The sequence below is a fragment of the Narcine bancroftii genome, chromosome 1 (assembly GCF_036971445.1).
Source record: "Narcine bancroftii isolate sNarBan1 chromosome 1, sNarBan1.hap1, whole genome shotgun sequence".
NCBI classification, from domain to species: Eukaryota; Metazoa; Chordata; class Chondrichthyes; order Torpediniformes; family Narcinidae; genus Narcine; species Narcine bancroftii.
In genome coordinates, this window is record NC_091469.1 from 352,308,443 (window position 1) to 352,335,911 (window position 27,469).

The following is a 27,469-nucleotide window of genomic DNA, read 5'->3' on the forward strand; positions in this document are numbered from 1 at the left end:
CTACTCCCTGGATACACGTCAGCCATCCGCGAGACACTGGGTCCATCATTTTGGAAAGGAAAGCCACTGGGTGTCGCTGACCGCCTTTTTCCTGTGTTAAAACTCCCACAGCTGTTCCTTGGTTATGAGTGACAAATAGCTGGAAGGGCTGTTTTAAAGAGGGCAGAGTGAGTACCGGGGCTCGTGTCAGGCGATGCTTCAAGTCCTCAAACCATCCCTCCTCCTCCTGGGTCCATTTCAATGGATATTCATTTTCATTTGTCAGCTTTTCATACATAAACTTCACCAAAGCTGAGTAGTCCTCTATCCATAACCTACAGTAACCTAAGAGTCCCAGGAATTGTCTTATTTCCTTCTTATTACGGGGTAACGGCATTCTAGTGATTCCCGCAATCCGTTCAGGGGTAATCCGTTTCTGTCCTTTACTTATCTGGTGTCCCAGATATACCACAGTTCTCTCAACGAACTGTAACTTGTTCCTGGACACCCGTAGACCCTTTTTCCCCAGATAATTCAAGAGTCTAATTGTATCTCCCCTCATTTCTTGTTTCTTGGGTCCTGATAATAGTAAATCGTCCACATACTGCATTAGTTGGGAATCATCAGATTGTGGATAGTCCACCAGGATTTGTTCTAGCATTTGTCCAAACAGGTTCGGAGATTCAGTGAAACCTTGGGGCAATACAGTCCACCGAAGCTGTCTCCGTCTACCTGTCCATGGATTTTCCCATTCAAACGCAAACATATCTCTACTTTCCTCTTCTAATGGACACGTCCAGAAGGCATCCTTCAAGTCGATAACACTAAACCACTCATGGTCTGGGGGAATCCGACTCATAATAGTATAGGGATTAGGCACCACTGGGTGGCGGGTCTGAACAATAGCATTCAAACTTCTTAGATCCTGAACTAGGCGATAGGATCCATCTGACTTTTTCACTGGGAGTATAGGGGTGTTATAAGGTGACATGCATTCTTCTAATAGTCCGTCTCGTATTAGAGTCTCAATTACCGGCTGTAGCCCTTTTCTCCCTTCCAAAGAAATAGGATACTGACGTTTCCTTACCGGCTGATGACCTGGTATTAATGTGACATGTAAAGGTGGGATGTCCAGACCTCCTCGATTTCCCTCCTTATACCAGACTCTCTCGTCAATCTGCCGTTCATCCTCTTCCTTTAAAGCACAGAGGTGGACTCGCACTTCTCCGTCCACAGGGAGAGCACCCAAACCTAGGAGAGCCTGTAAGTCCCTTCCTAGGAGGTTAAATCCAGCCGACGGTAACAACAAGAGGTCTTGTACCCCTTCTCTTTCTTCCAGTTTCACTGTTACTTGGGGAATTATTGATACCATTCTGGGAGCCCCTTCTATCCCAGAAATTGTCAAATTACTTTTTACAGGCTCAGTTCCGATTGGCACAGTTATTACACTACTTCGTTCCTCTCCTGTGTCCACCATAAACACCACCTCTTCTCCCTTGGGACCAATTTTTAGTTTTACCAGGGGTTCCCTCTTATACTTGGTCCCTAACATTTGGAACCCCTGACCCCCCTAATCTTCTTCCATAAGTTCGAGGGCACGCAATTCCCTCTTGTATCGGGGGCATTCCCTCTTAAAGTGTCCTTCCTCATTGCAGTAATAGCACTTAACGAACCTCCGGGGTCTTCCCTCTCTTGGATATCTTGGATTGTTTAGAGGAAGGTTTTGTTTTCTTTCCCCTCTGGATTCGGCATTCATCTGTCGGATAGTCTGTACCATAACCTTTGTCGCCCTCTTTTGATCTTCTTCTTCTCTCTGCACATATACTTTTTGCGCCTTTTTTAACAGGTCGCTTAAGGGTTTTTCGCTGCAGTCCTCCTCCTTTTCTAGTTTCTTTCTAATGTCCTGCCATGATTTGGAAACAAATTCAATTCGAATAAGCTGTTCACCCATTGGTGTACTAGGGTCCACACCAGCATACTGTTGGACATTCTTTCTCACCCTCTCCAAAAAATCAGTAGGGGACTCGTCTTTCCCCTGGTGGTTCCCAAATGCCTTGGTAAAATTGTGACCCTTTGGCACAGCCTCCCGTATCCCTTTAATTGTCCACTCTCTATATTGTCTCATACTTTCCAATCCCTCGGGTGTTCGTTTGTCCTACCTGGGTTCTTTTAAGGGATATTTTTGTTCATGGGGTCTGGGGTCCCCAGGTTGTTCATATTCCCACATGAGGAGGGCAGCCCGTCGAATCATCTGCCTCTCCTGGGGTGAGAATAATGTTCCCATTATTGTCTGCATCTCTTCCCACGTATATGTGTTTGGTCCCAGGAATTGGTCGAGCTGTTCAGCCAGTCCTATAGGATCTTCCAATAACTTTTTCATTTCTTTCTTAAATCCCCGCACCTCTGTACTAGTTAGGGGAACATTCACATATCCCGTTCCCCCTCCCGGTCCTCCCATAGGAACTTCCCTCAGGGGATTTAGGCTTATTGAAAACTTTGATGGTCCTGGACCAGTCTGGGATCTTGTCCAGGGTCGGATTACCGGTGGAAGTTTAGGGTCCGACTCCCTTAATTCATCCTTTTTTTCCCGGCCCCTTTCGGGGCAATCAGATTCATCACCTTTCCCCTCCGGTAATGAGCTTTCCTCGGGCGCAGTAGTCACCGGGGGAATATAAGGAGGGGGAAGGTTGTCCAGAGGTTCCCACTTCTTTTCTCCCGCTACCCTCAATTTAAAACATTTTGTTAAGGATCCTGGCCAGGGAACCCAACAAAATGCATATGCTGACTCTTCTTGATTCACCTTTGGTCTCGAATTTACATATATGTTTAATGCTTGTCTAACCCAATCCTCATCAGATCCAAATTTCGGCCACCAGACCGAGGAACCTTTAATAGGTTGTTTCGACCAAAGGAGACAATATTGGATCATCTTTTTCTTGTTTTTGTCTCGATATCTTTTACTATCCCAATTTTCAAACATTCTCCCCAAAGGGCTGTCAAGGGGAACTCCCAGGAATTGTCCTGAATTTTCAGACGAGCCCTTAGATTTTGATCCTCCCATTTTCCCACCTAGATCTGTTTATCGTTGCTGAGGACCCTCTCGTTCTGGACCCTACTCCCTTCTTCTCAGACGCCTCGTCGGAGGTACTGTCCCTCCTTCGGTTACCGCTGAGGTTTCCCTGGGGTTTACCCCTCTCTTCTCGGCACTTCGTCGGAGGTGTTGTCCCTCCTTCGGAGGTTTCCCTGGGGTCTATCCTAGAGTCCCACGACAGGGTCCTCACGCCACGACAAAAGCTCTATACCTGATCTATTACGTTAGGTTTTTTTATCCAAACAGGTGTATCCCGTTACACCTGTTACCCAATCCCCACACCACAATCGTAAGTCGTCACTTACCGGTGTCTTCCCGGGGATTGAACCGTCACCCTTCTCCTCTCCGTCTTGTCGTGTCACCTTGTCCGGATACCACTCGCTCAAGCCGCCCGAAGCGACGAGCAAGGGACTAGGAGCCGCTGAACTCAGCGGGGTGCACCGCCTCCGATGTCCCTCTTCTCGCCTCCCCTCACGGCCGGAGTGTAGATCCCGGACGAGCCCCCATTTGTCAGAAATAAAACTTCTCACACATGAGTCTCTTTAAAACTGATGACACGACAAGCTTTATTTACAAGTCTGCAGAGTTGGACTCAACTGGCTTCTCACCAGTTAAGCCCCGATACGTACAGTGCATTGATTTTTATACCCTTATTGTTTGCCCTTCCCCTTCTTATTAATACTGTTTTAATTGGTTAGTATTGCAAAAGCATTCTAAGCTGCATTTTTAATTATCACGTTCGTTACGTACGCTACGAACTCTACATACACTAAATTCTGTTTCTCACCCTTCTTATCAATCTTTTGTCTCCTGCATGTCTCTCACTATGACCATGAAAAGATATGTTTTTAAAAAAACATATCCAGCTGAACCTTTTGTCCTTGGCTGCTAGTAAGCTCCCTGTCCATTCTGGCTTCCCTTTTTATGATTAATCATCACATTTTAACAAGCCATTTTAACCTAAATTCTCTATATATAACAAGTAAGACAAATAGTTTATTATTTTTCTACCTGTTAAATTATCAAGACATCATCTGCTGGGATTTCCCAATTTTGTTCCAAGGTGTTCATGTACAATCTGAATTGTATTTGATGTTTAATTTTTCTTTTACTTACAATAAATTTATTGAAGATTTTTAAATGCATTTTTCAACCAATCAGGATTTTGAATTGTGGGATGATGTTGGATTGAATATTCCAAAGCCTCCAGATTTGTTGCAAATGTATAGAGAGTATGGAAGCCACGCAACTTCCTCAAAAGAAATGATCGATGTTGCAGTTGGAGTGGATCCAAAGGACTTGGAAGTACTTCCTTATGACAAAGAATTAGCTGCTTTGCAACAACCACAGCCACAAGAGGTAAGGCAGATAAAAGATTAAAAAGTAAAAGAGTGATAACAGTCTAATATAAAAACAGTTGTTAAGATTTTGAGTTTTTAGTACTTTATTACAATGCAAATTTAAATGGATAATCAGAATCAGAATTTATTGCCATGAACATGTCACACAATTTGTTATTTTGCGACAGCATTACCAATGCAAAAATTGTTATAAATTATTTTTTTTTAAATAAATTAATGCAAAAAGAAGAGTAAAAGTGAGGTTGTGTTTATGGTTCATTGTCCATCTAGAAATCTGATGGTGGAGGGGAAGATGTTTTTGTTCCATTGGGTGTTCAGTCTTCATGCTCCTGTACCTTCTTCCTCATTGTAGCAGTGTGAAGAGGTCATGGCCTGAGTGGTGGGGGTCCTTGATGATTGAGGTTGCTTTCTTAAGGCGCTGCCTCTTGTAGATATGCTTAATGGAGTGAAGACTAAAGCCCATGATGGCACTGGCTGAGTTCTCAACCCTCTATAGCCATTTCTTGTCCTGTGCATTGGCACCTCCATACCAGACAGTGATGCAACCAATCAGAATACTCTCCACAGGACACCTGTTGAAATTTGCAAGAGTCTTTGGTGACATACCAAATCTCCTCAAACTCTTAACAAAGTATAGCTGCTGGCGAGCCTTCTTCATGATTGTATAAACATGAAGGCCCCCAGGATAGATCTTTAGAGATATTGACACTCAGGAATTTTAACCTTTCCACCGCTGACCCCTCGATGAGGACTGGTTTGTGTTCTCCTGGTTTCACCTTCCTGGTCCACAATCAATTTCTTAGTTTTGCTAACACCGAGTTCAAGGTTGTTGTGATGCCACTCAAACACTGATCTGTCTCACTCATGTACACTTCTTCATTGCTGTCTGTGATTCTGCCGACGACTGTGGTGTCAACATCAAATAATTAAGTTTGAGGTTCATAATATGTAATAAATTAAATGGAAGCATTCTTCTATTAGACTAATCCTAAAAATGCATTATTTCATATTTTCTTCCTGGTTTTTGGTGCAATTGTATCTAATATTGAAAGCAAATTGTAAGCTCAATCAATATATACACATACCGCTCAGTCCAAGAATCCGCCCTGCTCCAGCTCCCTCTAGCCCTTAAGGCTAGAGCTGGATGAGGTCCTCACCCGGGAAGAGACATATAAGGCAATTGAACAACTGAAAAGTGACAAAGCAGCAGGTATGGATGGAATCCCCCCCCAGAGGTCTGGAAGGCTGGCGGCAAAACTCTGCATGCCAAACTGCATGAGTTTTTCAAGCTCTGCTGGGTCCAAGGAAAGCTGCCTCAGGACCTTCATGATGGCATCATCATCACCCTGTACAAAAACAAAGGCGAGAAATCAGACTGCTCAAACTACAGGGGAATCACGCTGCTCTCCATTGCAGGCAAAATCTTCGCTAGGATTCTCCTAAATAAAATAATACCTAGTGTCGCCGAAAATGTTCTCCCAGAATCACAGTGTGGCTTTCGCGCAAACAGAGGAACTACTGACATGGTCTTTGCTCTCAGGCAGCTCCAAGAAAAGTGCAGAGAACAAAACAAAGGTCTCTACATCACCTTTGTTGACCTCACCAAAGCCTTCAACACAGTGAGTAGGAAAGGGCTTTGGCAAATACGAGAGCACCTCGAATGCCCCCCAAAGTTCCTCAACATGGTTATCCAACTGCACGAAAACCAACAAGGTCGGGTCAGATACAGCAATGAGCTCTCTGAACCCTTCTCCATTAACAATGGCGTGAAGCAAGGCTGCGTTCTCGCACCAACCCTCTTTTCATCTTCTTCAGCATGATGCTGAAACAAGCCATGAAAGACCCCAACAATGAAGACGCTGTTTACATCCGGTACCGCACAGATGGCAGTCTCTTCAATCTGAGGCACCTGCAAGCTCACACCAAGACAAAAGAGCAACTTGTCCGTGAACTACTCTTTGCAGACGATGCCGCTTTAGTTGCTCATTCAGAGCCAGCTCTTCAGCGCTTGACGTCCTGTTTTGCGGAAACTGCCAAAGTGTTTGGCCTGGAAGTCAGCCTGAAGAAAACTGAGGTCCTCCATCAGCCAGCCCCCCACCATGACTACCAGCCCCCCCCACATCTCCATCGGGCACACAAAACTCAAAACGGTCAACCAGTTTACCTATCTCGGCTGCACCATTTCATCGGATGCAAGGATTGACAACGAGATAGACAACAGACTCGCCAAGGCAAATAGCACCTTTGGAAGACTACACAAAAGAGTCTGGAAAAACAACCAACTGAAAAACCTCACAAAGATTAGCGTATACAGAATCATTGTCATACCCACATTCCTGTTCGGCTCCGAATCATGGGTCCTCTACCGGCATCACCTACGGTTCCTAGAACGCTTCCACCAGCGTTGTCTCCGCTCCATCCTCAACATTCATTGGAGCGACTTCATCACCAACATTGAAGTACTCGAGATGGCAGAGGCCGACAGCATCGAATCCACGCTGCTGAAGATCCAACTGCTCTGGGTAGGTCACGTCTCGACCATCGCCTTCCCAAGATCGTGTTATATGGCGAACTCTCCACTGGCCACCGAGACAGAGGTACACCAAAGAAGAGGTACAAGGACTGCCTAAAGAAATCTCTTGGTGCCTGCCACATTGACCACCGCCAGTGGGCTGATATCACCTCAAACCGTGCATCTTGGCACCTCACAGTTCGGCGGGCAGCAACCTCCTTTGAAGAAGACCGCAGAGCCCACCTCACTGACAAAAGACAAAGGAGGAAAAACCCAACACCCAACCCCATCCAACCAATTTTCCCCTGCAGCTGCTGCAACCGTGTCTGCCTGTCCCGCATCGGACTTGTCAGCCACAAAAGAGCCTGCAGCTGACGTGGACTTTTACCCCCTCCATAAATCTTCGTCCGCAAAGCCAAGCCAAAGAAACAAAGAATACATACATATTATATATATATATATACACACACACACACACACACACACACACACACACACACACACACACACACACACACACACACACACACACACACACACACATATATTTTTTTATATATATATATTTATATATATGTATAGACACACACACATATGAATTCATACAATGAATAATTCCAACTCCGTATGAAGCTTACATTAACTTAGAAGTTCTGAAAAGACTTCTCACTCCCACAACATCCCCACGGGTGAAGACAATGTCCTATTTTTGTGCTCAGAACAATTACAATTTCTTAAAACAGCTGTTCTAATATGGTCCTTTTCAAAGTATAGGACAGTTAATTCTGCATGTTAATATGCCATGTAATTTTATCCCCAGGCAAAAACAGTGCAAGAACTCCAAGATCAACTGAATATATTAAACAATGAGAAGCTATTGCTTGCATCTCAAATAAGGCAGCTCAAGAGGTATGTGACATTATGCAAAGAAAGTACAACCTTGACGATGCCTGATTCAGTTTAAGTAAATCTCAGCTGTTTCTAGTGATGGTGTTATTTTTTTAAAGACGCTGTAGTGCATATGCATAAGACAGTACTTGAACTTTAAAAATGTCACCCCAAAATTATGGGGTCGTCTTGTATGCCAAGTATAAAATCCAAACCTTAAATCTCAGTGCTCCCCTGCAAGGATTCTGTTCCCTTCTTGCAATTTCTCCATCTCCACTATATCTGTTCCCAAGATGAGGTCTTCCAGTCCAGGTCACCTGAAATGTCTGCCTTCTTCCAATAACGTGGCTTCCCTTCCATCACCATTAACTCAGTCCTCACCCGCATTTCCTGCTCATCTGCCCTGACTCCCTTTTCCCCTTGATGTAACAAACACAGGATTCCACTTGTCCTTGCCCATCTTCATCCAACACATTATCCTCTGGAATTTCCGGCACTTCCAACAGGATCCCATGCACAGACACATCCATTCTCCTCTCCTCTCTGCCTTCCATCAGGACTGCTCCCTCTGTGACTTTTGTGCACTCATCCCTACCCACCTATTTCCTCCTCTTTCCCCGCCCCCCCCCCCCCCCCCACCAGCATCTTCCCTTGTGGCCGCAGAAAGTACCACACTTTGCCCCCACACCTTGTCCCTCACCACAGTTTGGGTCCCCAAGCTGGCCTTTCACAAGTGAAGCAATGCTTCATGTGTATCTGCAGAAGTGATTTATTGCATCCAGTGCTCCCTTTGTGTTTTTACATCAGGCAAACTGGGTACAGAGTGGGAATTTGCTTTGCTGAGCTCCATATCAGTTACAGGGACCTCCCAGTGGCCATCCATTTCAGTTCTACATCCTAATCCCATACTCACATGTCTGTTGATGGGCTCAGGTACAATCCCACTAAGACCAGCCATAAATTGGAGGAAAAGCACCTGATTTTACAACTGAGTGCTCTCCAGCTGGATGGCATTAACATCGACTTCTCTGGTTTCTGCTAACCTATTCTCCATTCTCCCTTCTTTCCCTTCTCCCTGTCTTCTTTTCCTTAGCTTTTCACTCCCTTCCCTCTCTATTTACCGAATCATCCACCCTATCCCTGCTTGCTGCTGTGCCCTCCCTCCCTTCACCACCTATTGCCTTCTGCCTTTGGAACCATGCTCCTTCCCCCCCCCACCCCCCCATACCTTTGTGTTCAAAGCCTGTCGAGATTTTTTCATTCCTTGATGAAGGATTCAAGCTTGAAAAATTGGTTATGTATCTTTATCTTTGTTACATAAAGTACACTGTTTGACTTGCTGAGTTTCTCCAGATTGTGTTTTTACTTGGGGTAGTCTCTCACAGCAAGTGTCACTCGAAACCTACCTTATAGTTGGAAATTCAGGGGTTGTCTTGATACAGTTGTCTTGTACACCAGCATATATGCTATTTAGCCTCTGGATTGCTGAAAACCTTTAATTACTTGAAGACAGTAAGTTATTATTCAAAGCATTTAAATCATCAGATTTAATTGAATAACATTGGTTTCAAAACAAATGCAGCACATTTGAGTCTCCTTTTTCAGTCATTATTTAACTTTGACGAAAGCTAAATGTTTCAATGTTATCCTTGTGTTGAAGTCAGCTAAATTAAGATGTGTTTTATATTAAAGTGTGTTCCTGCCATGAGCTTAGTGCATTTAATCCTCCCGTTATTGTTTTGTCTTTTTGTGACAAAATATTAATACAGAACAACCCATGGTATCCAGCACCCCCTCTCTCCCCCCTTCTCTCTCCCCCCTTCTCTCTCCCCCTCTCTCCCCCTCTCTCCCCCTCTCTCCCCCTCTCTCCCCCTCTCTCCCCCTCTCTCCCCCTCTCTCCCCCTCTCTCCCCCTCTCTCCCCCTCTCTCCCCCTCTCTCCCCCTCTCTCCCCCTCTCTCCCCCTCTCTCCCCCTCTCTCCCCCTCTCTCCCCCTCTCTCCCCCTCTCTCCCCCTCTCTCCCCCTCTCTCCCCCTCTCTCCCCCTCTCTCCCCCTCTCTCCCCCTCTCTCCCCCTCTCTCCCCCTCTCTCCCCCTCTCTCCCCCTCTCTCCCCCTCTCTCCCCCTCTCTCCCCCTCTCTCCCCCTCTCTCCCCCTCTCTCCCCCTCTCTCCCCCTCTCTCCCCCTCTCTCCCCCTCTCTCCCCCTCTCTCCCCCTCTCTCCCCCTCTCTCCCCCTCTCTCCCCCTCTCTCCCCCCTCTCCCCCCCCTCCCCCCCTCTCCCCCCCTCTCCCCCCCTCTCCCCCCTCTCCCCCCTCTCCCCCCCTCTCCCCCCCTCTCCCCCTCTCTCCCCCCCTCTCCCCCCCTCTCCCCCCCTCTCCCCCCCTCTCCCCCTCTCTCCCCCCTCTCTCCCCCCTCTCTCCCCCCTCTCTCCCCCCTCTCTCCCCCCTCTCTCCCCCCTCTCTCCCCCCTCTCTCCCCCCTCTCTCCCCCCTCTCTCCCCCCTCTCTCCCCCCTCTCTCCCCCCTCTCTCCCCCCTCTCTCCCCCCTCTCTCCCCCCTCTCTCCCCCCTCTCTCCCCCCTCTCTCCCCCCTCTCTCCCCCCTCTCTCCCCCCCCTCTCTCCCCCCTCTCTTCCCCCCTCTCTTCCCCCCTCTCTTCCCCCCTCTCTTCCCCCCTCTCTTCCCCCTCTCTCCCCCCTCTCTCCCCCCTCTCTCCCCCCCTCTCCCCCCCTCTCCCACCACCACTTTTACTACACTTCCTCACACCTGCAAGGATTCTATCTCCTTCTTTCAATTTCTCTGAATCTGCCGCATCTGTTCCTAAGATGAGGTCTTCCAGTCCAGATCTTCCAAAATGTCACTAAGCCCTCACCCGCATCTCCTACATTTCCTGCTCATCTGCCCTGGCCCCCTCTGCTCCCAGACACAACAAACATAGAATCCCTCTTATCCTCACCTCCCACCCCACCAGTCTCCTCATCCACATTATCCTCTGGAATTTACAACACTTACCACAGGATCCCACTACCAGACATTTTCCCCTCTCCTCCTATCTCTGCCTTCCACAGGGACCACTCCCTCATGCGCTCATCCTTCCCACCAATTCCACCTCCCCACTGCCCGTTGCCATAGAAGGTGCCACACTTGCACCCACACCTCCTCCCTCACCTCAGTCCAGAGCCCCAAACAGGCCTTTCAAGTGAAGCAACACTTCACTTGTGCATTCTCAGGATTGATTTACTGCATCCGGTGTTCCTTTTGTGGCTTTCTCTACATCGGAGAAACTGGCGCAGATTGAGAGATCGCTTCGCTGAGCACCTTCGTCCATCCACACCAGTGACTAGTCCTCCCAGTAGCCAATCATATCAGTCTGTGTCACTGTCCCATACTCACATGTCTGTCCATGGCCCTGTGTACTGACCCATCAAGACCTACCGCAAATTGAAGGAGCAACACCCGATTTCCGTATGGGCACTCTCCAGCCAAATGGCATTAACATTGACTTTTCCAGTTTCTGCTAACCTGCTCTCCTCTTCCCCCCCTCTCCCCTTTCCAGTGGTCCCCCCTCCCTTCCCCCTCTATTCACCTAGCTATCCCACCTTCCTTTGATTGCTGCTGTCCCCTCCCTCTCTTCTCCACCTATCTCCTTTGTGGCCACACTCTTCCCTCCCCCCCACCACACACACTTTTGTTTGGATGCCTGCTGACATTTTTTCCTTATCTTGATGAAGGGTTCCTGCCCAAAACGTTGTTTATGTATTTTTACCTTTGATAGATTGATCCACTGAGCTTGTCCAGCTTTGTACTTATACTTATGCATTAAGAATAAACAGTTTAAAAGACAAAAATACCATACTGTACTTCCACTGGACAAACTTCACAGATTAATATACAATCATTAAAGCACCTTACTTTATTTTCAGTTACAAACTTTGAAAACATTCAATGGTCGCTGCAACTACAGGTTCCTCCCCCACCACAGACCCACCTGAAAGTTGAACGATAACATTATAGATTATTATCCCCCCCCACGCCCACCCAAGTTTACAGATAAAGCCTCTGTCCAGGGCGACTCTTACAAAGCAGAGATAAGGAGGCACTTTAAGAGAGTGACTCCAATGGCAAGTGGCATTAATCAGCTCTTCATACTGGTGACACCATTGCTGTTACACACTTCATTCAAGCAGCTGCTATGAGCAAAACATGGCCAAGACACCCCGCTGACTGAATATTTGCTTCCATTTTCACCAAAGGTTTGTGTGTTATTTCAAAGGACATTTAGTATTTGAAACGTATGTGTTTTTTTTACCTATTTGTTTCCTTTTTTTTTGTCAGTTGCTTGAGGCTGTTGATTGCTTGATTTCCATGTACCAGAGATTTTACTGTTCAGTGTTTCCAAAGGTAGCTAAGGTTGGAAGTGATTCTAACAAGAAAGGTTTTATGGATTTAATTGAAGTTCTTTTAATTTTATCAGTGAAATAGAAATCTTCAAGCAACATAATTTGACTGCTGCACCTGAAAGTACAATGCTTCCACCAGCCACATCAGAACAAGTACCTCAGATGAGACCGATGGATAGTGGGGAGTATCTGGATGTACGTAGCTTTGAAAATGATAGCTGCCATCCAGAGAAGGAGGAGGTGAACAGTTCTTGTCTGACAGACACTAATATAGATTCTAGTATTCACTCTATTGATCCCAGTACAGTGGCAACACTAATCCCACATGACAAAAAAGAAACCAAGTCAACAACAGACACATCTCATGAAACTATACAGTTCAATAAGCCGAACAGGTTAGTGTCTATTGTACATTTAGTAACTTGAAAATTGTTGTGCTATCTCTAGTTATTTTTTCACATGTCAAAGTGCATTTTCATGGGACCATTAACTTTTTAATACAACTACTATTAAAATAAGTTTTTTTTTGTGAATTTGTTTGCAGTCCATCATAAGGCAAGGCTTTTTTTTAAAACAATCAAACCCAAGTTGAATTTTAAATGTAAATAATTTTTTACCCAAATGTTGTCACCAATATTGCATGTATTAAATTACTTCCATTTATCCAGTATATTTTATCTGTGCTCAACAAAGAGAGTCTATTTATTTCTAGTATGTGTTTCAAACCAGAGACACTTTACAGGGCATTTTCTTGTGAATGTGAAAATGTAGCATGTAGATTTAAGCATAAGAAATCATGTGTATCACCCAAACTTCAGTCCTAAAATGGGTTCTTTGAAAGGGGGCAAGGTAGAGAAGAAAAAAATGGTGACTTCACGCATTAGCCTCTAGATCTGGTGAGTTGTAGTCAGTGAATGAAGTGCAAAACCAAGTTTATTTGAGGAAAATAAATTGGATTTTATTTTGGGTTTCATTCAGAATAAAAGAATAAGTGGAAATGGCAAAACTTAATCGACCCAAATTTGCTCTCAATATCACATGGAAGTATTTATGGACAGAGCTACTTTGGGCATTCTACGGTATTGTAAAGTCTTCCAGAGTTACTGTATTAACAGCACTTAACTATTTTTCCAGCAAAATTGGCATTAACATTTTTTTCCAAACTCATGGAAGACCTCTAACCCAAGTGTAAGAATGACCTCCCATTCTTATGTCTTTGAAAATACTAAATTTTTGCAACTTGCACTAAAATTTGGTTAACAGTACTTAGACTATCTTGGAGCTGATTCAGGTTAGTCTGCTCTTTTCCAAGAGATTCCATATTTCATATGATGGGCATAAACAACTGCCTATGTCAGTCTTGTACAGTACAATTTTATAGCCTTAAATCTGATACAGTAGATATGACGATGCCTGTGAAAACACATTAAGAAATCATTGCATGACGGGCAATAAACATTTTGATTTTGGAGTCAATGCTGAAAAATTCACTCTTGCACAAAACCTATGGTGTTATTGTATTTGTACTTGTATTCAGCCGAGATAGGTAAACTGGTTGACCGTTTTGAGTTTTGTGTGCCCGATGGAGATGTGGGGGGGCTGGTAGTCATGGTGGGGAGCTGGCTGATGGAGGACCTCAGTTTTCTTCAGGCTGACTTCCAGGCCAAACATTTTGGCAGTTTCCGCAAAGCAGGATGTCAAGCGCTGAAGAGCTGGCTCTGAATGGGCAACTAAAGCGGCATCGTCTGCAAAGAGTAGTTCACGGACAAGTTTCTCTTGTATCTCAGCTGCACCATTTCATCAGATGCAAGGATCAACAATGAGATAGACAACAGACTCGCCAAGGCAAATAGCGCCTTTGGAAGACTACACAAAAGAGTCTGGAAAAACAACCAACTGAAAAACCTCACAAAGATAAGCGTATACAGAGCCGTTGTCATACCCACACTCCTGTTCGGCTCCGAATCATGGGTCCTCTACCGGCACCACCTACGGCTCCTAGAACGCTTCCACCAGCGTTGTCTCCGCTCCATCCTCAACATCCATTGGAGCGCTTTCATCCCTAACGTCGAAGTACTCGAGATGGCAGAGGTCGACAGCATCGAGTCCACGCTGCTGAAGATCCAGCTGCGCTGGATGGGTCACGTCTCCAGAATGGAGGACCATCGCCTTCCCAAGATCGTGTTATATGGCGAGCTCTCCACTGGCCACCGTGACAGAGGTGCACCAAAGAAAAGGTACAAGGACTGCCTAAAGAAATCTCTTGGTGCCTGCCCCATTGACCACCGCCAGTGGGCTGATAACGCCTCAAACCGTGCATCTTGGCGCCTCACAGTTTGGCGGGCAGCAACCTCCTTTGAAGAAGACCGCAGAGCCCACCTCACTGACAAAAGGCAAAGGAGGAAAAACCCAACACCCAACCCCAACCAACCAATTTTCCCCTGCAACCGCTGCAACCGTGTCTACCTGTCCCGCATCGGACTTGTCAGCCACAAACGAGCCTGCAGCTGACGTGGACTTTTTACCCCCTCCATAAATCTTCGTCCGCGAAGCCAAGCCAAAGAAGACTTGTATTCAAAGCAACCTATTGGTAACTAATTTCAAGGAACTAATATTTCCTTGAAACTTTCAATTGAAAGGACAGAGCACAAGGATGCAGCTTTTGGAGGATACTACCAATTGAGACACTGAGTTATTCACTTTAGTCGACTTGTGACTTCCCTTTGTTTTTCAAGTCTCAGATTTCGGTCACTCCATTATGAGCGTCAGTCATGGGCTCTTTCAGCAATCCCAGGTCCTTGTGCTGAGAGAAACTGTCCAGGCAAGTTAACATATACTTAAGCAAAATGGGTAGTGCAAAATGCAGAAGCTATTTTAACAAAGAAAAGTGCAATTAAAACAAATGCAAGGGCTGCACTGGGAGATTGGGAAATCAAGAGACTATTTTTTTTTTTATTGGAGGTTTCTTCAAGTCTGATAACGGGTATCATGAAGCTGTCTTTAAATCTGGTGGTGTGATGGCAAGCAGGTAGGATGTTGTTCCAGGGTTTCATCAGGAATTGGATCTCGTTAATAAGAGTTATTTTCTCCCCCTCCCCATTTTTGTTTTCCAGTGAAATAGAACTATTTTAATAGTCTAAGTGAAGTTGAGATTATTGAGTACCACCTTCATTTTTCACTTCAGTAATGGTGTGGCAACCCAGTTATTTGTATTGATTCATTCAGATATAGAGGAACTTGGAATTCATTACTCCTGATAGTTCATATCATGACTAAACTCCATCTGGATGACTCACTGTCTTAATATAGGTCTCTAATAATTTTTGAAGATGACAGTAACAGCCAGCTCTTCTGCTTGCTGTTGAGGATTTGGATTCTATGGGAGATGTCTTTGATTGAATTTGTTGTTTGCTGTGTCACTTTCACCACTTGGCCAGTCTTAGATCTTTGCAGAGCAAGCTTACTTCCTATTTTATAATCACTGTTAAATGGTGAAGCTAAGAGAGTATCTCACTGGAATATTGTCCCTTGCCTCGTGCTATTTTAGAACATCACATGGTCATTCAATTGTGGAAATCCACTTGTTCAATTGTTATAAGTCATCTTATTGCTTTTATTTTCCTAACATGCCCAAGGAACTTCACAGACCATTAACCATCCTTGTATGTCACAACCTCCAAATGTTGGTTCAAACAGAAACTGCTGTCTCTATTAATTTAGGATGAATATTTTAATCCTTTGCCAACTACACATTTGTTAATTAACCATTGAGGTTTTTTTTAAGCAATGTCTGCAGAAGAATTTGGATAATTTGGGAGTGATTTGTCATGTGACAACATTAACAAGAGTAAAGAACATTTAAGGTTAACTGTCTGTGAGCTACTTTATTCCTGACTACTCCAGTCTCTTCAACCATTGTTGCCATTTTCATCTCTAGCATTTTGATTGCTTTTTAATGGTGATATTTCAGGGTCCGGTATCACTAAAGGTCTGATACTTGTCTACATAAAAGTCAAAATTGAATAAAAGAACTATAATACTGTTGAAACTTGTTATTTATCTGATCTCTTTTATAGGACATTATCACCTGCTTTTCATCAAGCTTTGTTGTCTTTTTGTCGTATGGCCACTGACAGTCGTTTAGGAGTGGAGGTAACCTCTTAATTAAAATGGCACACCATATAAAAGTAAATAGACTCTACTTTCTATTTTAGGTTTGCTATGGTACAGTCAATTAATGTAATCTCATGTGGTTACTTTGTGCATGCATGTTTTCCATGTTTATTTTTTTTCCTCCTGCAATGCACACAATTTCATTACTATTCTGGGCTCTGAGTCTTCAGAGGTAATGATATAGAAATGTGCCTTGTAGCTAACAATAGAGGGGAATGTGGTCTGGCTACTCTTTCCTTTCAACAGCTTTATTTTACTGACTTTAATTTCTCCATCTTCTTGGAAATCTGGTTCAAACTTTGATGGGGTGATGCTAAAAGTCTCCCAATAGCCAGCAGGAAATAAAGAAACAGATTAATAAAAATTTACAAAAATGTAAAAGCAACAGGATAGTTTTGAAACATAGAACAATACAGCACAGTACAGGCCCTTAGGCCATCAATGTTGTGCCAACCCATATATCCCTTCTTCAAAAAGTACTAACCACTCCTTGCCCCATAACCCTCTTTTTCTTTCATCTGTGTCTGTCTAAGAGTCTCTTAAATGCCCCCAGTGTTTCAACTTCCACCACTATCCTGGCAAGCCATTCCAGACACCCACAACTCTTTTTTAAAAACTTACCCCTGATGTCTCCCCTAAACCTCTCTCCCTTAACTTTGTACATATGACCTCTGGTGTTTACTGATCCTGCCCTGGGAAATAGGTACTGGCTGTCCACCCATAATCTTGTAGACCTCTATCAAGTCTCCTCTCATCCTTCTACACTCCAGAGAAAAGTCCCAGCTCTGCTAACCTTGCCTCATAAGACATGTTTCCCAATCCAGGCAACATCCTAGTAAATCTCCTCTGCACCCTCTCCAGTGTTTCCACATCCTTCCAGGAGACCAGAACTGAACTGAACTGAACAAAGTGTGGTCTTCCCAGAAATTTGTAGAGTTGCTACATGACCTCTCTACTCCTGAATTCAATCCCCCATTAATGAATCCCAGCATTCCATAGGCCTTCTTAACTATCCTATCAACCGATGTGGCGAACTTGAGGATACATGGATTTCTACCCTGAGGTCCCTCTGTTCATCCACACTTTTAAGTAACCGACCATTAACCCTGTACTCAGACTTCTGGTTTCTCCTTCCAAATGCATCACATCACACTTATCCAGATTGAAATCCATCTGCTACCTATCTATTTCCTCTTGTACCTTCAACAACCTTCAGTTCTGTCCACAACTCCTCCAACCCTTGTGTCATCTGCAAATTTGCTGATTCATCCATCTGCCTCTTCATCCAGGTCATTTATAAAAATTACAAAAAGCACGAGTCCCAAAACAGATACCTGTGGCACTCCACTAGTCACCTACCTCCAGGCAGAATAGTTTTCTTCCACTACTACCCTCTGCTTTCTTCCTACAAACCAATTTTTTTTATCCACATAGCTAAGGTTCCACTAATCCCATGCCTCATGACCGTCTGGATGAATCTATCTTGGGGGACCTTGTCAAATGCCTTGCTAAAATCCATCTAGACCACATCTTCTGCACTATTGTCATCAATTTCTTTTGTTTTCTCCTCAAAAAAACTCAATTAGACTCATGAGGTACAATCTTCCCTTCATGAAGCCGTGCTGACTATTCTTGAGTAGACTGTACTTCTCCAAATGTTCATAGATCCTGTCTTTAAGAATCCTCGCCATTAGTTTGCACACCACTGACGTAAGACTCATTGGTCTATAATTCCCAGGATTCTTCCTATTACATTTTTTAAACAAGGGTACCACACTTGCTTTTTCCAATCCTCCGGCACCTCCCGTGCAGCCAAAGAATTTCCAAGGATCATAGCTACTTCCCCAGCTATCTCTTCTCTCACTTCCCACAGCAGCCTGGGATATATCACATCCGGCCCTGTCTTGCTGTTTTAAGAAGATCCAACAATTCCACTTCCTTAATCTCCACATTGTCCAGCACACAGGGATGTTCTATTTTGACCTCACATAATCAAGTTCCTTTTCTCTTGTGAATACTGATGCAAAGTATTCATTTTGGACCTCCTCTTCCTCCAGGCACATGTTGGTTCCTTTATCCTTTAGCAGCCCCACCTTCATTCTTGTCATCCTTCTGTTCTTCATATATGCATAGAATGCCTTGAGGTTCTCTTTAATCCTACAGGCCAATGCCTTCTCATGGCCCCGTTGAGCTCTCTTGTCCTTTCTTAAGTTCCTTTGTGGCTACAATATACTTCTCATGAGCCCTTCTTGATTTCTGCTTCCTATATCTAATGTATGCTTCCTTTTGACTTGTTGCCTGACCTGTTTCGTCAGCCACAGTTCCCTTTTCCTACCATCTTTTCCTTGTCCCAGTGGGACAAACCTATCTTGAACCCTGCACAAGTGGTCCGTAAATTTTCTCCACATTATTTCAGTGCTTTCACCCATAAACATCTATTTCCAATGTATTCTTGCTAGTTCCTGCCTCATTCCTTCAAATTAGCCCATCCCCAGTTGAGCATTTACCCAGTTTGATTGTTTATATACTTTTCCATAGCTATGTTGAAGCTAAGGGAGTTTTGGTCACTCACCAAAATCCCCCACGGAGAGGTCCGTCACCTGACCAAGTTCATTCCCCAGAGCCAAATCTAGTATGCCTGCTCCTCTAGTCGGCCGGTCCACAGACTGTCAGAAATCCTTGGTACACACCTGACAAATTCAGCCCCATCTGTCCCTCTTGCAATCAGTAGGTGCCGGTCAATATTAGAGATGTTGAAATTGCCCATAAACTACAACCCTGTACTTCCTGGTCCATTCAAAAATCTGCCTGCTCCTCAGTTTCCCCGAGGGCTATTTGGGGGGCCTTGAGACTATTCCCAGCACAGTGATAGCTTCTTTCCTAATTCTAACTTCCACCCACACCAACTTAATGGGCACTCCCTCTGTAGTGTCCTTCCTTTCTAAAGCCGTGATACTATCCCTGACTACTCTTTTCCTTCCCCCCCACCCCCCAACTTTTCTACCTCTAATCGTGTTCTTTTTAAAACGCCTAAACACCAGTACCTGCATCATCCAATCTTGCTCTTCCTCCAGCCAAGTTTCAGTAACAGCCACAGCATCGTAGTTCCATGTTCTGATCCATGCCCTAAGTTCATCCCCTTTATTCCTAATGCTGCTAGCATTGAAATTGCATATTTAAAACCCTCAAACTGGCTATCTTTATACTTTTTTTTCCCCTGCCTGTCCTTCTTCACCAACTTAGAACACATAGCATCATGCTTCTATCCTTCTACCTTAACCTCTGCCCTCACATTCTCATTCCCACCCCCTGCCAAACTAATTTAAACCCTCCCCAACAGCTCTGACAAACTGCCCACCAGGATATTGGTCCCCATCCAGTTCAGGTGCAGCCTGTCCTTTTTGTACAGGTCAGACCTTCCTCAGAATATAATTGGCTTTATTGACTGGACCATAACATAACATAACATAACAATTACAGCACGGAAACAGGCCATTAGGCCCTTCTAGTCCGCACCAAACCAAACACCCCTTTCTAGTCCCACCTCCCTGCACAATGCCCATAACCCTCCATCTTCTTCTCATCCATATACCTGTCCAACCTTTTCTTAAATAATACAATTGACTCCGCCGCCACTATTTCTCCCGGAAGATCATTCCACACGACTACCACTCTCTGAGTAAAGAAGTTCCCCCTCATGTTACCTCTAAACCTCTGCCCCTTAATTCTTAACTCATGTCCTCTTGTTTTAATCTTTCCTCCTCTTAACGGAAATAGTCTATCCACATCCACTCTGTCTATCCCTTTCATAATCTTAAATACTTCTATCAAATCCCCTCTCAACCTTCTACGCTCCAAAGAATAAAGACCTAATCTGTCCAATCTCTCCCTATACTCTAGATGCTTAAACCCAGGTAACATTCTGGTAAACCTTCTCTGCACTCTCTCCACTCTGTTTATATCCTTCCTATAATTAGGCGACCAGAACTGCACACAGAACTCCAAATTGGGCCGCACCAATGTCTTATACAATCTCAACATCACCTCCCAACTCCTATATTCCATGCAATGATTGATAAAGGCCAGCATACTAAAAGCCTTCTTCACCACCCTATTCACGTGAGTTTCTACCTTCAGGGAACGATGTACTGTCACTCCTAAATCTTTCTGCTCTTCTGTATTCCTCAATGCTCTCCTATTTACCACGTATGTCCTATTCTGATTCTTCTTACCAAAATGAAGCACCTCACACTTATCAGCATTAAATTCCATCTGCCATTTTTCAGCCCACTTTTCTAAGCAGCCCAAATCCCTCTGCAATCCTTGAACACCTTCTTCATTATCCACTATTCCACCTATCTTAGTATCGTCTGCATATTTACTAATCCAATTCACCACCCCATCATCTAGATCATTAATGTATATAACGAACAACAATGGGCCCAATACAGATCCTTGAGGCACACCACTGGTCACCGGCCTCCAACCTGACAGACTACCACTCTCTCGCCTCTCCCTTTCAGCCAATGTTCAATCCATTTGACTATCTTAAAAATTTATACCTAAAGACTGCACCTTCCTAACTAACCTTCCATGTGGTTCCTTATCGAAGGCCTTACTGAAGTCCATATAGACAACATCCACTGTGCTACCCTCATCCACATTACCAGTGAGGTAAAATTTGTTGGATGCATCAGGAAGGTCTATTGATGTACTCCAAACAGGGAATCCAGCCAAGGAAGGGCCATACTTGACCTTTGTATTGGTGAAATGAATCTGGCCAGTGGAAAAGAATTTTGGGAACCCTAATCAACACTAAGTTTTCAAGTGGTCATGGATAAGGACTGGACTTTAAACATGTTATCCATACATCAAAACAATAGGGTCATGAGGGAAAGAGCAAAACCACTCAAGGACAAAGGAGATAATTTTTGGCTGGAGCCAGAGGAAGTGGGTAAGATATTGAGTGCCTCACATTGCCCTTCAATAAGGACAAGAGTGTGTAGGATGGCAAGGTGAGGGAGAGGTATGTTGATATTCTAGAGCCTGTTGATAGGAAGAAGGGGGAGATGTTGGGTCTCTTGAAGAACATTAAGGTAGATGAGTCCTCATGGCCTAAAAGGATCTATACCAGATTGTTGGGAGAGGCAAGAAAGATTCTTGTGTCCTTGACAGAAATCTTTGCATGACAGAGGACTCTCTGACAGTGGACTGTTCCAGTGGCGTACTCTAAGTCCGACACCCAGAATTGCTGGAAGATCATCAACTTGGAGAAAGATGCCCTTAGGTCAACCCAAAACCTATTGATCTTTCAGTATACTGAGATATCAGTCTGGGAATGCTGCCGACTGGCACATTCCAGTTTGCAGAAGTACGTGCTGAGGGACGTGCTGAGGCTTGGCGCAGCCAACACAAGGGCACTGTGGGGAAAACCAGAACCTAACCCTCCCATTACCAGGCACTGAGGGAAAGCCCCTCAACTAGCAGAGGAGGTGGGGGGAGGATGGAGGAGAAACAACAAGGTTCCGCAGTTGTGTTAACAGAGTATTAAGAGAAGAATGTACAATGATGAGAATGTGTAGATATGATTGGCACTATGAATGTCAAAGTCTTGAATGGTTTTTCTTGTATTATAAATAATAAAGTATATTTATGAAGAAAAAAAAAATCTTTGTATCCTCCCTAGCCACACGAGGTCCCGGAGGATTAGAGAAAAAACAACTTTGTTCTTCTGTATAAGAAGAATAGTTGACAAAAACCAATACATTGTAGGTTGCTGAGCCTACCATCAGTGGTGGGAAAATTATAGAAGATCCTTAGAGATAGGATCCACTCTCATGAGGAAATGCATACTCATGAGTGATATTCAGCAGGGCTTTGTGTGGGGAAGAAAGTCTTGCAAACTTTATAGATTTTGAGGCGCTAACACAGATGATTGATCGTAATGTAGTGAATGTTGTACACCTGAACTTTGGTGAAGCCTTCACTAAAGTTCCTCATGGTAACATAATCCAGATGATTGAGACACACGGGAGCCATGAAGTTGTGGTAGACTGGAATTAAAATTTTCTTTATTATAGAACCAGGAGGGGGGGTGGTGAAAAAGGTGCTATTCTGCCTAGAGTTCTGTATTTGGTGGTGTTCTGCAGGCCCACAGAAGCTGGACTTCAAAACTGAATACCACAAATATTATTTTTGTTTGAGGTTGGGAGGAAGATTGGTAGATATGAAAAAAATGATTTATTATGCTTTTATTTATGACTGTGGCCACTTTTTCATTTTTCAAGACTTCTATGAAGTTTTCATTGGCACTGCAGTGATAGTAAAATCTATTTGTTGTCTCTAGGTTTCACGAATTGCAGATAGTGAACACAGTGTGATGCTGATGTTGGGACGATGTCTTCCACACATCGTACCAAATGTGCTGCTGGCAAAAAGAGAAGTAAGTCTCCGTCTTTGTCATCATTTACACACAATTCTGGGAATGTGGAATTCTGTAGAATTTTGGTTTTCTGTTTCAAATTATTGCACGTTTGTCTTTTAATTGCTATTAGTTGTTTTCTGCCCTATTCTTACATTTGTACTTGCATCTCTGATCCTAGAGAATGGTTGTGCATCTCTGCCAGGTGAGTTGATAAGACCTCAAGGTATTCCAAAGGTTTTCTTTTCTGCTGTTGTTACATTTTGTTGCTATAATGAAGTGTTGCACACTTGAAGAATAGGCTAACCTCTTTAATTTTATTAATATTGCGATTGTTTGCAATTGCTATTTCCAATCGTTTACTGAATGGATTGATTTTTTTAAAAACTATTAAATCTCTAACTTCTAGAGTAATGTTTCCCAATGCATTTGCCATTTAAATTATTTTGTGTGATAAAACTAATGTGCAGGCAATGACAAATATGCACAAACAAACATTTCTACTGTAGATATTAAAGAGGAAAATATATTTTAAAAGTAGTTGAAATAAATCCGGCATAATCATAGGTTATTAACATTATGTCCTAGTGTTGTAAAAAGTATTGAATTCCCTGCGAATTAGTTCAATTGTCATTATCTTGCCCTCATTTCCCTGTGTACCCAGTCTAGCCTGAGGCCATTTTATGGTGCCACGGCACATTAAAGCCAGCTCAATGAGGGAAAAAAAGGTGAATTTACTTTTTAATGGAGAAGGTCCATAAGGCTGGTCCTGCTTTGTCTTCATAGAGTAGTGTCGGGAGCAGTCTTCCGGAGCTGAGAGAGGCAGAGTGAGTGGTGCAGTTGCGCTATCCGTCCCCGTGACATCATCCATGCATGCCGGCAAGTGAAAAATTAATATAGATATTCCCTCCCACCCAAAAGAGGAATAAAAAACTTTAGCTATCACTAATGTGAACAGAGTAATGATGTGATTGATGTGAATAATAAGTATCTGAACACACCGAGCGTTTTAAAATTCATGCTCCTGGGTCACAGGCTGACGATGTTATTGCGATGTCATCAGCCCGCCCCTTTGTAGATGCTCTCAGGTGGAGAGAGTCGCTCCACCCCTCGGCAAATCGGTTTGCCTGCTGAATCTGTCTTCGGAGCTTTCATGAAGGTAAGTGAAGCAATCAGTTTAAAGGCGGAAGGTATCCAAATTTACATTCACTTTTTTTTTTACACAAAAAAAGGCCTATTGACTCTCTTTAGTAGTCTAAATAAGTTCAGTGTTCCATTCAACCTCGAACTGAGTTTCCACCTAATTTCACTTAATCTTCTGTCTCAACTATTAACCTTGTTATTCAAGGAGTTGTTTTGATTAGTTGAGGAGTGTGGGAAGATTTTAAGTTGATTCATAAAGAGAAAAAGCTTTACTAATCTTTTCTATATCCAAAGATAGTAGTTCATCTCCGTGAAGGCTGAGATGAACTCAGTGAAAAATGTCAGATAATAGTGTATGGTAAAAAAAATGACGATGGAATACGAGAAACCATAGGATCTCACCTCTGGCAGATTTTGTGTTCCTACACATCAGCCTTCAGCAGCTGACTGCATTCACCACCTCAGTCCCCCACCTGGCTCCGTGCTCAAGAATTTTCCAGAATCATTCAGAGCAGATCTTGGAATCTCTAGTCACTGGCACGTGCATGCCTCCCTCTCCAAGGAGAAAATACCTCAATGTGATTCAAAGATTTGAGAGTTAATTAGGAAATTGGTTTATTAAAGATTAATGAAGTTGTAAGAGAGCTCAATTCTTTAAAGGACCTATCCCTAGCATCAGGGGTTCATTGGAGGAATGTATATTATTGAGTGTGAACAAGAGGAAATTTCATTCGAAAGCCTGAGTATTATAGATTGTGATAGAGAAATACTGATAAGTCTGCAATGCCCAGGATATTGGTGGTACCAACGAGCAGATTTTCTGAACGTTTGAATGCCTTTCCTTTCAATACACAAACACTTTCAAATCACTTTTATTGTAAGATGTTACATTTCAGGCTGTCCTAGGGTTACAAGCACCCAACTTATGAACACTACATTTGAATGACCTCCCATAATAATATTGTTCAAAAGTCTATTTGTACAAATTTCAGAACTAATGTCCTCTCTCCACTTTTTGTAATTGTACTTCTTTATCAGTCTTGTGTACTTTTGATGCAATGCTGTGGGGGTGTGATTACTTGGACTGATTTGTGCATATTTTCTAACTTTTGTCCAAAATTGTCATGGACATCTGGAAAGTGGATCCTATCATATTTTCTGTTCTTGTGACTTATTTACCACCAGATGGCACCAATACTACTGGTTTTGACCAAGTTTAGCACATGTTTTTTACATGATAAAATATGGGTGGTGGGGAAGGAATGAGAACAATTTTTCCTTTCATACATATTGTCTCTCTAAAACCTGACCATCAACACCCAGTTGCCTTTATCCCATTTTATTCTCCTTATTTTCAACCCCCACCAGATTCACCTACGCACTAGGTCTGCGTGCATGGCCAAATTAGTCTCCCAACCCATATAACTTTGGAGTATGGGAATAAGGGGAGCACCCAGAGGAACTCCAGGTGGCCAGAAGGAGAATGTATAGAAACCTCATACAAGAGGTCAAGATTGAACTGGAATCACTGGATCTTTGAGTTAGCAGCTCTTCTTGTTATGCCAGTCTAAGTTGCAATTACATTTGAATCCTGGATTGGCTTCCTCAACCATTCTTAGAGCCTCAGAATCAATCTTAATATTGCCAATATTTGAACTACGTTTCATTAATTTAGAGAATTGATTAGATGGACCATTCATTAGGTTGTGACTATAATATCAAATGAATAAAATAATTAAATCCTAATATCAGCCAAATCCTAAATATTTTTATAAAACTGATTTTCACTAGGATAAGAATGAAGAGGGATTGACAAAGAAGTCTTTCCTCCTAACTGTCCAAGATCTCTTCATGGGGTTACTCCGATTAGTTGAGGGATGTGATTTCTGAAGGGGGTAGTTGAAAAAACTGCAGAGATGCAAAGATAAACATCACTATTGCATATTTTCATAGCGGGGCCAGCTTTGTTAATTTTCATTCAAAAATCAGATTTGGATACATTTCCAAAGTTGAGATTTCGAGCAACTTTGTCTTTGGAGGAAGCAATAGACTGCCAAGATGAAGAAGTTTTGGTCCTTATCTATAAAAGCTCCTATAAGATAGTCTTTTTTATTATTATATCACCCTTCTGAATTTTTTTTCAATGTTTAAAATAAGTCGAAGGTGTGTGATAGAAAGGCTATGCTTGTCATTTTGATCTTGCATTTGAAATTGGCTGAATAATTTTGTAGGTTTAGCTGATGAAAATAAAAATGTATCATTTGTTTTTATTCTATCAAACCTGGAATTTGTGAAAGAAAAGTTTGCTGATTCTTGTCTTTATTTTACTTGTGGGAGTGTTTTTTTAAACAGAATTATCAGTTTAAAAATCTTACTGAGTATTAATTTGGTGAAACGGTTGAAGTGAGGATACTTCTTTGAGAAATAACTATTAAAATTGCTTGTGTAAGTACATTCTCATGTGGGAGAAAGGTAGGAAAATTCCATTGAGAAGTCTAAAGTTCAGTTGCTTAAACCAAGCTAAGATATTCTGCTGAATTATTTTGCTATGATTTTTAGAACCTTAGTTGAGGCTGAAACCAGAATCGTAATTTGTTGTTATAGAAAAGACGCAAACTTCCTTGTTTTGCAGCAGTATCACAGTGTAAACATTTATATAAACCACCTTACAAAAGTAAATGAAAATATTGCACAAAAAGTCAAAGTAAGGCAGTGTCTTTGGTTCGTTGATCATTCAGAAACCTGATGGCAATGGGGAAAAAGCTGTCCTTGTGCTACTGAGCGCTCGTTTTCAGGCTCTGATACCATCGGGAAAAAAGGTATCGGAGTGAAGAGGGCATGGCCTGAGTGGTGGGGATCCTTGAGGATAGAGGCTGCTTTCTTAAGGCACCCTCTCATGTCGATGTCCTCGATGGAGTGAAGTCTGGTGCCCGTGATGTTGCAGGTTGAGTTAATAACATAACAATTACAGCACGGAAACAGGCCATTAGGCCCTTCTAGTCCGCACTGAACCAAACACCCCTTTCTAGTCCCACCTCCCTGCACAATGCCCATAACCCTCCATCTTCTTCTCATCCATACACCTGTCCAACCTTTTCTTAAATAATACAATTGACTCCGCCGCCACTATTTCTCCCGGAAGCTCATTCCACACGGCTACCACTCTCTGAGTAAAGTTCCCCCTCATGTTACCTCTAAACCTCTGCCCCTTAATTCTTAACTCATGTCCTCTTGTTTTAATCTTTCCTCCTCTTTAACAACCCTCTGGGTTTTTTTCTTATCCTGAGCATTGGCAGCTCTGCACCAGGCAGTGACGCAACTCGCCAGAATGCTCTCCACGACACACCTGTAGAAGTTTACAAAAGTTCAGTGACATACTGAATCTCCTCAAGCACCTCAAAAAATATAGCAGCTGGCGAGCCTTCTTCATCATCGCATCAACATGGAGGCTCCAGGACAGATCATTGGAGATGTTGACACCTAGGAATTTAAAGTTCTTGGCCCTCT

General features: G+C 43.3%; 1 protein-coding gene across 9 annotated transcripts in view; it reads left to right on the plus strand.

The window, feature by feature from the left end:
• relch (RAB11 binding and LisH domain, coiled-coil and HEAT repeat containing) overlaps positions 1-27,469 on the plus strand; it is a 152,519-nt gene that overhangs the window by 51,279 nt on the left and 73,771 nt on the right. For 6 of the 9 annotated variants that reach the window (XR_011348689.1, XM_069910854.1, XM_069910864.1 and 3 more), the window contains 6 exons: positions 4,232-4,429; positions 7,764-7,852; positions 12,300-12,620; positions 16,302-16,377; positions 22,745-22,840; positions 23,001-23,024. Coding sequence is in view for 8 of the 9 variants with exons in the window: in XM_069910854.1 (XP_069766955.1) it covers positions 4,232-4,429; positions 7,764-7,852; positions 12,300-12,620; positions 16,302-16,377; positions 22,745-22,840; positions 23,001-23,024 (804 nt within the window). In the remaining variant the exon portion in view is untranslated. Of the gene's footprint in view, positions 1-4,231; positions 4,430-7,763; positions 7,853-12,299; positions 12,621-16,301; positions 16,378-22,744; positions 22,841-23,000; positions 23,025-23,611; positions 23,699-27,469 lie in introns of those variants that run through there. The other 3 variants (XM_069910871.1, XM_069910875.1, XM_069910896.1) reach the window with 2 other exon arrangements.